This window comes from Marmota flaviventris, chromosome 3, assembly GCF_047511675.1.
Source record: "Marmota flaviventris isolate mMarFla1 chromosome 3, mMarFla1.hap1, whole genome shotgun sequence".
Lineage (NCBI taxonomy): Eukaryota > Metazoa > Chordata > Mammalia > Rodentia > Sciuridae > Marmota > Marmota flaviventris.
This window is the reverse complement of record NC_092500.1, coordinates 10047343-10062442: the sequence shown is the minus strand read 5'-3', so window position 1 is coordinate 10062442 and position 15100 is coordinate 10047343. Positions and strand designations below refer to the sequence as shown.

Below are 15100 nucleotides of genomic sequence, written 5' to 3'. Positions count from 1 at the left end.
TGTGGCCTGAGCTCCACAACCCTAGGACCCAATCGCAGGGACGGTGGAAAGGGGCTCAGAGGCAGGGGCCTCATGAAGCTGGAGGGAGCTGACCTTGCCAGAAGGAGAGGAAGATGACGGACTTGACCATGAAGAACTTGAGCACAGGGCTGTAGGGGCTGAGCAGCTCCCGGGTGGCGAAGTAGAAGAGGAAGAGGGCGTAGAGGGCCAGGCTGACCGAGATGTTGTAGATGATGGTCACATAAAGGTAGCCGCTGGTGACGCTGCAGAGCGGGCACATTCTGGTTGGGACCAACCTGCCCTGCCACACGTGACCCCCGCACCCCTCCCCAGAGTGCAGTGAGCTGCAGGAGGGAGGGATGGCAGTCAAGGGCACGCATCCCAAGTGGGACAGGGCTGTGCGCCCACGGTGCTGGTCGGCCTGCTCCCTCTGCTGTGCCGTGCTGTCCCAGGTCTGGGCCCACTGCTGGGACACACTGGCAGGAAAACCAGAGTCAGGCTGGAGGCTACAGACTGACAGCCAGTCAGTGGTGTCCAAGTGGTTGACCCCAAGCTTGCTGTGTGACCAGGGTACAGCTCTGAGCCCAGTTCGCTCACCTGCCTGGGTGGGGCTGTGGCTGGGTCACGGGCAGTATGTGTGAAGCACTGACGAGCACAGGGCCACCTTCACTGCCCCACATGAAACCTGGGGCTCAAGCTGGCCTCTCGGGCTCTTCCCCTCTCACCCCCACCTTCAGAGTGCTCACTGGCCTTCACGGCTCCGCCTGGGGAAGCCATGCAGCCTGCGAGGACATAACTGAGGGGCAGGCTCACTCCTCGGCCAGCGTCAGGCCAAGTTCAAGGTGGGCACTGCCAGGCCTGGGCTCAGAGCAGCCCTGGAAACCCAGGAAGGGCACAGGCACCCTGCTAGACCAGGGCACTGGCATTCCTCCCACACACCCGGAGGGACGACCCACTGCTTACTCGAAGTCCCCGTCCCGGTACTTGCCGAAGGCCTGGAGGATGACGGTGCTGACGGCCATCAGCGGCTTCACCACGCAGAACTGCAGCGTGGCCTGTGGGGAGAGAAAGGAGGCAGCGAACAGTGAGTGTGCCAGACTCCTCCTCGGGCAGGCCTGTGACAAACACTGGGGGGGGCACGCAGGTCCCCAAGGGGACTGCTGGCTACAGGAGCAGAATAAGCAAGAGACAATGACAACCCAAAGAGACCCTGTGAGGAGACAGGCATGGGGAAGGAAGGCCAGGGGAGCCCCAGCGACGATGAGGGACCATCAGGAAGGTGGCCAGCGACAACAGGGGCAGCTCCATACCAGGCAGAGGGAGCAGCTCATGCACAAGCCCAGGGCAGAGTGGACAAGCGCAGGCACGAGATCTGGGGAGAGGAGGCTGGGGCGGGGGCTGGGCCGGGAGCTCTAGAGCTCCTGGCTGGTTCCCTGTCCCACACTGGGCCCAAGGCCAGGGTTTCTGTCAGGCTGGGCGGGTGGCGGACTGCGGGGCAGCAGGTGAGGAAGCGGCTGCCCAGACGTGGGCTCTGGAGTCTGAAGGCCGAGTCCGTGCAGGCCAGGCTGACTGCTTGCTGCAGTGGCAGATCTGACCTAGTGCTGCCTCCCTGCGACAAGGGAGGTGACCAGCCCCACAATGCAGGATCACTGCTGGGGAGTGAGGACTCTGGGAGTGCCCCCCCAGAGCTCGGCAACACCCTCTGCAGGCTTCCACAACTCTCACACAGGACACTGTACCCCAGAACCGAGAATCACCAGTCTCCTGAGAGCAAGTCAGCCCAAGCATGGGGCCTCTCGTGGAGGTGGCTGGAGCTCTGGTCATCAAGGCTGAGCTAGGGAGGTGTCAGGGGGTACAAGGAGCTGGGGCAGCATGAGCTGCTGCAGAACCCGCTCCTGTCCCCAGGACCCGTTCCAGTCTGAGGGGCCCCGGGCAGCTTGCACTGGGGCTGCCCAGCAGAGTGCAGGTGACCCTGATGGCAGAGCTGTCAGAAAACCCCACAGAACTCTTCTGGCCCTGAACCTGGCCCAGAGGAAGTGGGACCCACACCCTTTGGGGAAAGGGGAGAGCGGTTCCCACCAAATGTGCATGGGGAGCTGCTGGGTGGTGCCTCCCTGTGATGTGAGACCACAGCATCCCCCGTCACAGAAGGGAAACTGAGGCACAGAGCAGCTGGCGTGGCCGCAGAAGCACCGGAAACTGAGTCGGCAGGCCCAGAGCCACTGCCCAACCACACCTGGGTCAGGGCAGATTCCCGGGCCATGCTGGACATCGCAGTCACCAGGAAGCCTGCAACACAGGCCAGGCTGGCACCACCACACACCTGTCCCGTGGGAGGGGTGGCTGGTGGTCTGGAAATCTACTTTTGGCAAGCACTCGAGAAGAGTCAGACACTGGGCTGCTGCAGGACACTCAGGCCCCCTCGCAGCAGCTCTGGGTGTGAGAAAGGGACCAGAGGCTTCACCATTCTTTCTCATCCTACCTCTCCCACCTCCTCCAGGAGGAGAGCAGAGCATCTGAGCACACAGGCTGGGGAACCATTCACAACAATGTGTGGACGACAGAACTTCAAACGAGGCTGAGTCACAGCTGGACCTGGGCCTGGGCAGCTGAACCTGCTGTAAACAGCCGGAACACCCCACCCAGGCTGGCAGCTCTGCTCCTTCCCTGCAGCCTAATGGTGAGAATCTGGTTTCAGAAACACCCTGGAGAAGGAAGGCCTGGAAGCTGAGCTGCACACTTGGCTTGACCGGTGGAAGCTTTGTGGTATGCCACGCTGGGCCTGGACCCTGCACAGAAGCGAGCAGAAGGGCCAGCCCTCAGGCAGGCCACGATGACTTGGCCGTGGGTTTCATTTTCCCTGTGACTTACTCGGTGATGCTGAAGGGACAGGCAGGGGCCCTGTGGAGACCAGGGCCAAACCAATGAAGACTGGATGTGTCACCTCAGGTTCTACCTCCCTGAATGAGCCAGTACTATGGTAAAGGCAGATCCATTACCTCACCTGTTCCTTACCATCACCCCTGGAGATAAGTGTTGTTATGTCTACTTTACAGAGGAGCAAACTAAAGCACAGAGAGGTTAAGTAGATTATCTGAGGTCTCACAGTCTGAGGAGAAGCTGGAAGTCAAACGTGAGTAGTTAGAGACCTGGGCCTAGCACTGAAGGACACCACCACATGTCTTCCTCCAGGCTACTCTGGGCCCCAGGGAGGGCAGTGAGAAAACCGGAAGTCACTGGACAGGAGGGAGAAGGGAGCCACGCGGGTCTGTCTGTCATGTGTCTTTAACGCCAATATCCTCCAGAGCCAGCCACAATGGATGAGTTTTCTCTGAGTCTCACACATCAAGACTTGGTCAAAATGAGCAAGAGTTTGAGACCGACCACCTGCTCTTATCCAGAGCTGTACCAGAAAACCCCAGGATGCAGGTCACTGTCCATCTGAGCACATGCTACTCACCCGGTGCCTCCCAAACAGGTTAGGGCTAGAGTCGGGCACCTGGCAGGACCCCGCAGGTGGGGCCCAGGGCAGCCTACAGCAGGGGCCTCCCTCCAGGGCACAGGCCTGGCTTCTGGTCCCCAGCCCGCACCTCCAGACCCAGGCGGCTGCCACACACACACCTGTTTGCAGAAGCGCAGGAATCCAATGGAGTAGGTCTTTCCCCAGAGGCAGCAAGTGCCGTACATACAGCTGGACCTGGGAGAGAGAAGCACAGACGGGGCTGGTGAGTGGGGAAAGGTGGGGCTGGGCAGCCATCCTCCCCGCCATCAGACAAGCTGGGGGCATGGAGCTGGGACAGCACAAACCCAAGGGGGAGCATAGCTCAGCCTCTGCAGGAGCAGCAGGTGGTGAGGGAAGAGGGCTGCCTTGGCCCTCAGCTGAGAAACCAACTCAGGAAGCACAGAATTAAAACCACCAGAGACAGACAGGAAAGGAAGGGCGACAGGAAGAGAAGAGACGAGCCACGAGACCTTCCCAAGAGTCCTAAGGAAGGGGTTTGCTCAGGAGTGTGGGAGAGATGTCTGTGTCCAGCTGACACCAGGACAGCCTGAAGAAGCCAGGCCCAGGCGCGGGGCTCCAGGGAGACTCTACTCACTCAATGGGCTTCCCTCGGATCTCCGCCATGATGGAGCTCTCTCCCCCGAGGTATTCATAGCACAGGCTCAGGAAGTTATAGATGACCAAGGCTGCGGAGAGTGTCCAGAAAAACCACTCAGCCCAGCAGAGCGGGCAGGCAGCTGGCGAAATTTACACAGCAACCGAAAACGAAAGAGCCACAGCCAACAGGGAGGAGCCGTGGGACACGAGACTGCCCCAGAGGCCGCAGGTTAGCACCGTCTAAATGGGAGAGTCTAAAATTGGGTGCCATTTATCCCCAGTGTCTCAGTGGCACCTACACTGTGGTAATACCCTAAAGAAAGGCACAGAGCGACAACCATAAATCCAGGATGGCACAGGGAGCGGAGGGCGAGTGCCAAAGGGCTGAGGGCTGGCGTGTGTACATTCTGGGCGAAATGGTGTCGCTCGCTAGTTATCTACTAGTTTGGTTCACCAGTCTATTTGTGTGTCACACTTTTACAACACAATGCTGCTGGGATCTCAAGAGACACTGTAAACAAAGAGGGAGAGGAGAACCTCCATCCGGCCATGTGCCCGGGTGGCCTGATGCGTGCCCAGCTCTGCACTCTCTGACTGCACAGGACAGCTGCGCAGGCGGCAGGGCGCAACCTGGGAAACTTGGTAGGCTCCTTCTGAAGTGGGACACAGCGCAACGTCACCATAGAGACCTGAAATCTTCATGGGTGAGCGATGGCCTGGGAAAAGTAGATGGAAATGTGCGGCTGCAGACAGAGGGGTGTGCGGCCAGGGCTCTCAGGTGTGCCTCACCTGGAAGGAGAGCAGGAGGAGGAGCCAGCGGGCCCTGCAGAGGGCGCCACCAAGGGAAGGCACCCAGAAAAGCAATGAGGACGGCAGCAGCCAAGACCTAGAGCATGAGGCAAGAGGACAAGGGCAGCCAGAGGGCTCCTGCCCATTTGGCCCCATCACCTCTGCAGCACAGTCCCTGAGGCCCCCGTGCCACCCAGCTTGTGCTGACGGGATCCCTGCCGCTCCCACACCTCCCAGTAGCGCTGAAGGCCATTCTCACCCCAGAGCGGGTCCTCACCCTCTGGCATCTTTGTGCTCTCAGCTCCCACTGCCTGGGGGGGCGCTTCCTCTCTGCACTCCTAGGACCCTGACCCCAGCTCTGAAGTCTCTGGGGACCAACATGGAGTCTCACACTCCCTCCACTGAACTGAATCAGCAGACACTTCCCAGAATTTCCCACAGTGGGCATAACACCCACCTACTGGCACAGGTCACTCCTAAGATGGCTCATAGCACAGGTCAGTCCTGAGATGGCTCGTGGCACTGTGCAACCAAAGCTGTTGATGCTGTGACCAAACACTGCAGTTCTGCACGGGATGCCATGTCACTTAAAAATGGTATGCAGGGTTAGGGTGCAGCCGAGCATGCGCCTAGCACACTTGAGGCCCTGGGTTGATCCCCAGCCCCAGAAAAAAAAAAATCTGTTTTCCTGAGAAGATACAAGACTTAGCCACACATAATCAGGCCATGCCCCATGGCTGATAATATGGAAAATAAATGCATGTCTCAATGTTGAAAGAAAGAAAAAGAGAGAGAGAGAAAGTAAGTCACCAACCAGCCTCACAGGTCATGACTCCTGAAAGGGGGCGTCCTTGCTCAGGATGCAGGCTCAATGCTTAGCACACACCAGGCATGGAAGAAACACTCACCTGCCTTGACTAAAGCACGGAAAACCCTGGTGATATGTTTTTAGGCAGAAGTCCTTCAGCAAGTCAGAAAGGTGTATATTCGGGGCCCTTTATCCAGGGCTCCAGACTCCAAGCAGCACTCTGCATAGACACAGCCCACAGCACTAACCTTACTGTGACTGTCCCTCTTCCCACACAGAGCAGAGGGCTTGCAACTCGGATGGAACTCAGTTTCCACCTGCAAGTTCCACCCTGAGTGGTCCCCAGGGCCCAGCTGTGGAGCGCGTCCTCTGGCAGGCTGGAAAGCCCACCTCCCCCAAGGTGGACCCTCAAGACAAGCCACAGGGACCTGGGGTCATCTGGCCCCTCCCAGGCAAGGCCATCCCTGCAATCTGCTCCTGAGAGGAGCTTGGCATGAGCTCAGGTCCCTTCCTGTGTCATGAGGGGCACGAGCACCCTCCTGAGGCCAGGGTGGGGCCACCTGATCATAGCCAGCTCTGCACCCAGCCGGTCAGAATCACTGAATTTCATACATCTCTTAGTTCAAGATTCTTGACCTTTTAAAGGTGCCCCAGGGCCAGCTCGTCTGTAAAATACCAATTTGCTGACAGTTTCCTTTAAAGAATCATTAGTGACTCAATAACAGACTCACTGATTCTTAGAGAAAGGAGACCATACAATTTCCTTGGATATGACTCAACCAACCCAAACCAAGGCCTGCTGCCATCTGGACAAACCCAGCCCCTTCGTAGGAAATAACGGAACTGCACAGAACACCATCCCCAACGTTCCAGCAACAGTGCCTAAAATGGACCCTCCACGAACATTCCAGAAACAGCAAGCAATCCAGTGGCCTGGACACGAGAGAGACTCAACCAGGAACAAAGTACTCAGCAGCAGGCTTGTCGCCCATCCCCCTGAAGACCACGGTTCCAATTCTGGCCCCTGGAGAGGTTCCCAAGTTACAAAATGGCCCGGTGCTTCCCTAATCACCCACCAGAGCCCTGCCCAGGCTCCGCGAGAGGCCCTGAAGCATGTTAGTGACAAGAGACCCGCAGGTCAGGCATGTTTTTCCTCTATCCTTTTCTGGGCCCTCAACTGCAAATTTCTGCTCCATTCTAGCCAGCAAATCCTGAGCTAGAGACAAAGGTGATCAGAAGAGAAGGACCAGGACAGAGATGAAACAAGGGTTGGACTGGGGTCTTGAGGACTGGAGAGAAGACGAAGGGCCTTTCTCTTCATGCAAATGACAAGCACCCAGCCACCAGGCCAAACAGGCCTTATATGGCCCCAGGGCAGATCCCAGATGGACTTAAGCTTAATGGGGAAATTTTTTTCTTTTTTTTGTACAGGGTTTTAACCAGGGGTGCTTTACCACTGAGCTTCATCCCCAGACTGTTTTAGTTTTTATTTTGAGAGCTTTTGCCAATAGGAGCGTGCATCAGAGGCAGGAGTCCCTCGGTACAGACAGTATAACAGGGTCCCTTCCAACTCCAAAATCCAAGACTTCCTGTTTTCACAGCAGCTTCTCAAGCCTGGAGTAGCCTGGACAGGAAGTTGTACCCCAAGAGAAAACTGTGCTCCCAGCTGGAGACCCTGCTAACCAACAGCTCAACAGGGAGAATCAGAACCGCTAGGAAGTACCCTTCAGGCTTTTCTGCCAGCAGCTGCAGGCACATCCGGCCAATCACTCAGTGAATACTCGCGGGCAACACTGGGTGCCATGCACTGTGTGCCCACCTGATGGCCTTGGGCACGCTGGGCCACTGCAGGCTAACCTCCTCTGCACCCCTTCAGCACTCACAGCTGGCCTCAGGCCCAGCTGTCTCTGCTGCACAGAACACTGGGGATCTAGACAGCCATGGGGCCCGCCAGGTTCCAGACCCTGGAAGACGAGCCTGAAAGACTGCATTCTCAACACTATGGACAGACACCTCTGCTGAGTACACGGGGCCTCAGGACATTCTTCACCCCGTTCAGTGGCAGGTGACTGATACAGGCAATGGTAGGTACAGTGTGCCACCCACAGCAGGCAGGAGACCTGCCCTTATGCACGTGCCCCGACTCTGCACCACTCCAGCAGTGCTTCTCACCACCCCCAGTGCTGTGTCTGGCTTCTCTCTTCCACAGATTCCTCTGAATGGCTTCCTCTACCCAGATCCACTGCATTCTTGTCCTTCTCGGCTTCGTCATCAGCCGTCAGCCATGGCCAGCTGGAGCTACTACCAAGCAGTGTCCTCTGGCAGCAAACCAACCCTTGGCTTTGGGGGCCTGCACTTGGGGCCCCCAGCTGTTCAGCGGCTGCACTCTCTCTACCTGGGAGATGGCTCGCTTGGGCCAGACACCAGAAGCTCCGTTTGTCTCAAGTTTGAAACAGGGTGAATAGAGCACCATGCTCTACCTGTTCCTCTCACACATGTAAAATCTCTTTGCCTATTGATCGGATTATGTCATGTGCCCTGTACAAATATGGCAAAATGAATCCTACTCTGTATAATTATAAGGCACTAATAAGAAAATTTGGAAAAGTAGTAAAAAAATAAAATAAATAAAATTTTTTTCCCTACCAAGAGTTCCTACTTCTCTAGGGGAGAAGCTGGTCCTGTCCCCATATTTGCCAAGTCTGGCTCAGAGCAGCTCCCAGGATCCGGAGGCGGAGGGTAGCGGGTGGGAGGGCTGGAGGGGGTGTCTGGCCCCTGGATTATCTTGGGCAAGTCTGCTGCCTACTGGAAGCTGTTTCCACAGGTGTTTAACAGGCTCGATGATGTGTACTCTATCGGTGACAATGAGCTAAAGTGCTGACAAACATGTGATAAAACTGTGTCACATAACACTCGTGACAAAACAGGCCGCAGAGGGCAACCACAGCAGTCACATGTCCGCCTCAGGTCCTCTTTAGGGGGTACTCCCCACCCCAATCACAATCCAATAGCAGATGCACGCAGGTGGCTGGTTCCTGCCCCGCCTCTCAGCCCCTGCGCCCTGACCATGGTGTACCCAGTGCTGTGTGGACTGTGGCCCTCACCAGAGGGGTCAACAGAGCAAGCAGGGGACCTGGGCAGGCTACCTATGCTACCAACTCAAGGTTCACAGACAACATCCCCACCTCCTCCCGCAAAGCACAGGGAAATGAGAACAAGGGGCAAGGCAGACCTGTAAGGAGAAGGAGATGGCAATGGTGGCCACTAGTGACAGACATCAACAGAAGCTCTGGATGACATGTTGAGGTCACTGACCTGGGCAGGGGAGGAGCCAGGAACTTCATAAAACAGCCCTGGGCGTGCGAGCAGCTCTGGGGCTTTGGAGAGGGAAACTGGAAAGCGCGCCAGGTCCCCACGGAGCTACTGAATGCCACTTTCTAGAGGGACTGAGACAGAACTTGGCCCAGCTGAGGTCAGTAATGGGGAGACGTGCAGAAGAGGACAACTAAGGCTGGACAAGAAGGCTGAGGAGCCCCAAAGGTCCTTCTCTGCACCCATAACTTCGTCTCTCCTGTTTCCTTCCAAGCAGTAAGAGTAGCCTTTTCTGGGGAAACAGGCCCAGAATCAAAAGCCTGCACGTGCCAACTGCCCCACTGCTGCATAAGAAAGACACGTGGTCTGCCACCCCATCGGGAGGCCCAGCAATTAGATGATTCATTCTCAATACAAAAAATAGCCAAGACACGAGATATCTGAGGAGAGCTTCTAACCAGATGAAAGAACTCAGGAGACAGAGGTGATGCAGGAGCAGCAGAAAACTGCAACTGACATCCCCAGAGAGAGTAGAGGAACACTCTGTCTCATGCCAGGAACAGGGGCCTCTACAAAGAATAGAGAAGAAAGAGGACGTGGTGGTGCATGCCTGTAATCCCAGCCTCTCCAGAAGCTGAGGCAGGAGGATCATGAGTTCAAAGCCAGCCTCAGCAATTTAGACAGGTCCTAAGCAACTCAGCAAGAGCCTGTCTCAAAATAAAAAACATTTAAAAATAAAAAGGGCTGGGATATAGCTCAGTGTTTGTAAAGTGCCCTTGGGTTCAATCCCCTAGACCAAAACAAAAACATAAACAGAAGCTAAAACACGCCTTCAAAATTCAAAGACACAATGATTTCCAACTTTTTTTTTTTCTTTTCCATACTGGGGATTGAACCCAGGGGCCCTCTACCACTGAGCTACAACCCCAGCACTGTCTATCTTTTTATTTTTGAGGCAGGGTCTCCCTAAATTGCCAAGATTGGCCTTGAACTTGAGATCCTCCTGTCTCAGCCTACTGAGTAGCTAGGATCACAAGGAGTGCATCATCATGCCCAGCTCCAATCTGGCATTGTATTCCTTGCACATGGAACACACAAAAATATAATAAAGATACTTTCAGATTTCAAAAAAGAGAACTCCCAAGTGTCCTCTTCCTCAGGAAGCTCGCAGAGGATGCGTTCAAATCAGAGAACAAACCAATAAGGGAGAAATGCATCCAGGGAACAGGTGACACAGCACCGAAGCAAACACATGTCCCAGGAAGATGGGGAGTGATGGCACCAGGGCAGCGCTAAGCAGTGGAGGCCGGAGGGTGAGCAGTCCACCCACAGCAGAGGGAGCAATGCAGCTAGGAAAGGCCGGAGCCCACAGGTTCCGTGCAACAAGCCCAACAGCGTACAGGGCCAGGGCTGGTCTTTAAAAATTCAGTGGGTGCACTTGGGAATAAGTGGACAGCAGACACAGAACACTGAGCAAACTAAGAAGCAGGACCAACAGTCCCCAAAGGAAAACCCCGCAAACAAATTGAGATACATAATGATGCAATGCAGAATTAAAAAAAAAAAAAATCACAACAGGGCTGGGCTGTAGCTCAGCTGGTAGAGTGCTTGCCTGGCATGCACACGGCCCTGGATTCAAACCCCAACATCACAAAAAGAAGAAAAAAAAATCACAACAGTCATTTTGAAAGATGAGGGTAAGCAAAGTGCATGTGAACACGTGTGTGGGGGTGCGGGGTCGCCTGCAGCAAGACCTTCCACAGAGCAGGGCACTACCAACACCACAGCCAGCTGGAAACCAAGAAACAAGACACTGTTAGGTCATTCTAGAACAAAACAGTTGAAAACGCTGTAAACCTGAAGTGTGGAGCTGATGAGGCAGTTTTGAGTTTCAACCACATGCATGTATTACTTTAACAAAAATAACTTCTTAGCATGTGATTTTTTGTTGTTGTTTGTTTGGGGGGTTTTTTTGTTTTGTTTTTTTGGTACCAGGGATTGAACTCAGGGGCACTCGACCACTGAGCCACATCCCCAGCCCCATTTTGAATTTTATTTAGAGACAGGGTCTCACTGAGTTGCTCAGCACCTTGCTTGGCATGATTTTAATCAGCTTTTTGTTTTGTTTCGAGGCTACTGTGTGATGCCCAGACCTGGCATGGGCTGGCTGGGGTAAGGGTTCTCTGGCCCAGGCCCCTTGCAGGCCTTGGGGTGCCGAGGAGAGGGTGTGGAAGGGGGAAGGTAAACAAGTGGGAGGCCTAAGTTTCAAGGGGTAGCTACACAGACAGAGGGACGGGGTGGGGAGAGACCTGTGTGGAGGTGCGGGAGGGACAGGTAGGCCAGGCCCGGCGCACTGGCTCAGACTCCAAGAGCTGGTCAAGTCCAGGGTAGCTGCCTGCTGTGGGAAGACTCCCTGGGAGAGCCCAGGCAGGAACAGTAGTGTTGCTAGGGGATGGCTGAACAGGGGACAGGCTTCCAGGGCTTCTTGGGCTGGGAGGTGGGCCAGGGCAGGCAGCAGGGTAGGGGCATGGGGGACAGGGACAAAGAGGCTGCTGGAGTGGGGTGCCCACAACCATCTGCCACCACCTCTGGGACACAGAGCAAGGGCCAAGCAGAGGTTCTCTGACTGTGCCCCTGTCTTCTGCTAAACACTCCAACTTCAGGGCCAGCCAAGAAGGGGGTCTAGTCTCACTAGTCCCCCTTGGCAGGAACAGCCTTTTGCTTCTGGGTGAAGGCTGTCCAGGGCACCCATGCGAACCTGGCACCTAAGGGAAAAGGACTCTCGGCCCTGCCCCAGTCCCAGAGGTTCCCCTGGGGACTCCAAGAACAACAGATGCCACAGCTAGAGCCCTAGTCCAGCTGGGGGTGGGCCCCCGCATACCTTCGCATTCTCTCCTGGAAGCACGGGGCAGGAGCACTGCGAATCAATGAGGCCCCACCAGTTAATAAAGTCCCTTCTTTGTTCAAAAGTTATGGGGTGGGCTGGGGGTGTCGCTCAGTGGCAGAGCGCATGCTTAGCGAGGGCGAGGCCCTTCGTTCCATCGCAGCACCAATACAAAATAATTATTTTATAACACTTCCCATGTGCGTGGCTCCACCTGGCCTGGGCCACACACCTGACTGAGCCTGCTTTCCTGGGGCTGGGTCTCCTGAGGCAGAGAATGAACAAGGACTGTGACCTGTGTGGCCGAGGAGGGCAGTCGGGGTGCTGGCAGCGTGCAGCACGGGAGCCTCTCCAGCTGAACCACGGGGGAGCGAGTAGGGCGAGAGGGGGCAGGCCACAGGGGGGTGGGGAACGGGTTCCCAGGTGCCAGGGAAATGGCACAGGGACAGAAAACCCCTGATGCGTTCTTGCTAGAAAAGAGGCCAATGTGGCTGCAAAGGAGGGGGCGAGGGCAGGTGTGGAGGTGGAGGGGGACGCAGCAGGGAGGGTGCTGTGTAGGCACCTCCATTTCCTTGCCACATTCAAAGGCATTTCCATGTCCTGTGAGCCCTGGGGATTCACAAGGCTCCACGTGGGACAGGAGGAAAGACTCCAGCTGCTTGGGGTTGAGCGTGCTACACCCCAACATTCACAGAGCCCAGTCACAGCAACCCTTCCAGGGTCAGCAAAGCAAGCAGCTGCCGGGCACGGATGGACCCGCTCAGCCTGCATACACGGGAACCACCCCTGCCAGCTCGCCCCAAGCCAGCGGGCGGACACAGGGAGCCCTCTGCACAGCCCAGGAGGGTAGGCAGTGGGCGCTAGAGCAGGTATCTTGAACTCGGAGCTCTCTTTCCCTCCCTGCTGGCCTGCTCATGGCCAGGTCTGGGCCCACCGGACCATGACCTGTCTTGGGGCCTCTGGACTTTCCCTCCTCACCACCTCCATGTGAGAGTGCTCTAACCTGCAATCTCCAAGTGTCATGGTTTTAAACTTCTCTGTAGCCTGCAGGGTGGGCCCCACCTCTGTCCCTACTCCCAGCACAACCTCTCTCCAGCCACTCGCCTCTCTCTGGTCACGATCAACCCCTTGCACACGCCCGCCCCCCATGACCTCCTGGTCTGGTCGGACAACTCCTCTCTTCCAGGGATAGCAACCTGCTCATCTCTTTGTTGTGACTACTTAGGGGCCACCGATTCCAGAGGGCCGGGAGGGTGAGGGCTGGCTTTCCTCCTCACAACCCAGAGCTTGGCCCACGGCTGAGGTCAATGCAGGAGGCATAGAACCAAGGCCCACAACAGGAAGTGCATTAGAGCCTCTCATGGGACAAAGTCCTCCAAAGTAAGACATATGGGGATGGAGGACCAGCTGTGCCACCAACTTGCCATAGATAACTGGGTGAACCCCAGCCACCTGTACCTGGGGTTGCCTGAGGCCTCGATGCACAAGAGGACCCCCCAGTGCCGCCTGCCCTACCTGGAGATGCCAGACCTGAGAAAAGAGATGCAGGCGAGGCCCCAGCTCCAGGCAGCCACCCAGGTTCTGGGAGCCCTGCAGCAAAGTGCACAGTGTGCTGCCACCTATGCGTTGACCACGTGCTGACCCCAAAGTGGGTAAGGAAGTGAGGGGTGAGTCAAGCCAGTCCTCACGAGGGCCAGTGCCCCTCAGAGAGGGCCCCAGCAGGCCCACCAGCTCCCAGCCTGTCTGACGCCCTCCCTCCTATCCCTGCCCTCCTATTGCCCTCACCCTCGTAGCAGTCACGAATGGTGCCGAAGTACACGTAGTACTGGTCGTTGGTGAAGAACAGGAGGCTGAGCCAGGAGTCGAAGGCGTAGATGGGGACGATGAAGAGGATGCGCACGATGTAGCGCTGCTCGTTGGGGCGGCTGTAGCAGCGCAGGTGCATGTAGATCTGCAGGCAGAAGCACAGGGTTGGCCAAGACCCCTCTGTCACCATGTCCTCCCCGCCCCCCGCCCTCTTGCTCCTGCTCCTTGGGAGAAGGCACCTGACAGGAGGACAGGAACATGTCTCACTTCCGGCTTTGCCCTTACTCCTTTTATGGCCTGACTCAGGTCACTGACTCAGAGCCTCAGAGGCTCGGTAAATACGGGTGACAAAACATCCATTGTACGAATCACGCAGCCACGGGGCTGCATGAAGCTGTCAGGAAACATGCAGAGGGGCTCACAGGCCAGGCTTCCAGATAGAGGGGACTGTGAGACCTCACCCAGGAGCACAGCAGCATTAAGGACAAGGCCAGAACTCCCAGCCCTGCAAGCTCCCTGGGGTGCTCTCTGGGGGTGCTCCCAACCCCTCCACCTTCCCCAGAGCCTGGCCTCTGGGGTCTCCCAGCAGCAGCACTGAGCCATCTGGCTGTGGCCACCCTGCTCTGTCCCTTAACTGATGGTGGAGAGGGCGGGGCAGAGGCAGCCCCTGTAGGGGACGTGGGCATGCTTCCTGGCTGAGCGGCCACAGCACAGGCTCACAGTGCCCCGTCCCCACACTGAGGCACTTTGCCGCCAGCAGTTAGCTGAATGAAAACGGGAGGTCAAAGCTGCCGCAGAGGCCGAGAATCACCCAGCCCAGCCCGCAGCCCCTGCAGCCCCTGAGTATCTTGTCCCAGCTCTTGTGACATCACTCTTGGCCCAACTGAGACCTGACTGAGGAGGAAAAGAAAATTGCCTTAGATGTACAGGGTTTGAAAGGGACAGTTGCAGAGGAGCTGATAGAGGAGCTGCCCTCTCACTGGGCAGCTGCCAACCTCCTCCCAGCTGCCCAGGCCCAGCCGGCCCACACCAGCCCCCTCTGGGGCCAAGAGCACAAGAAATCGGAGACTTAACTTCTTTCCCTGTCCTCCCACCAACTTGCATGTGACCAACCAGCTCTCTCCCCCTGGCTCTTGGGCTCTGAAGCTTCTCCTCTGCAAGGGGTCCCTGCATTGCAACTCCCTGTAGCTTAGGCTGGACACAAGACCAGTCCAGCCAGTGACAGGTGAGCAGAAGTGACAGTGATGGCCATGACCCCTCTGTGTCATTTCTGGGTTGAGGTGGTCAAGTACCCAGTTGCCTCCCACACCCCATCTCCCTGGTGGTCAGAAGAACGAAGCCTTCAGCCCGCTGATGCTCGAGCCGCAAAAGCCAACCTGACCGGCGCTCGGCTGAGTCGGAC

At 56.6% G+C, this 15100-nt stretch overlaps 1 protein-coding gene across 3 annotated transcripts in view; it reads right to left on the bottom strand.

The window, feature by feature from the left end:
* The window catches only part of Tmem184b (transmembrane protein 184B), a 45780-nt gene that overhangs the window by 5399 nt on the left and 25281 nt on the right, over window positions 1-15100 (bottom strand). For 2 of the 3 annotated variants that reach the window (XM_071609477.1, XM_027932269.2), the window contains exons 3-7: window positions 13678-13843; window positions 4098-4188; window positions 3622-3697; window positions 964-1055; window positions 94-263 (exon numbers count right to left, since the gene is read on the bottom strand). In XM_071609477.1, coding sequence (XP_071465578.1) covers window positions 94-263; window positions 964-1055; window positions 3622-3697; window positions 4098-4188; window positions 13678-13843 — 595 coding nt within the window. The other variant, XM_071609476.1, reaches the window with a different exon arrangement.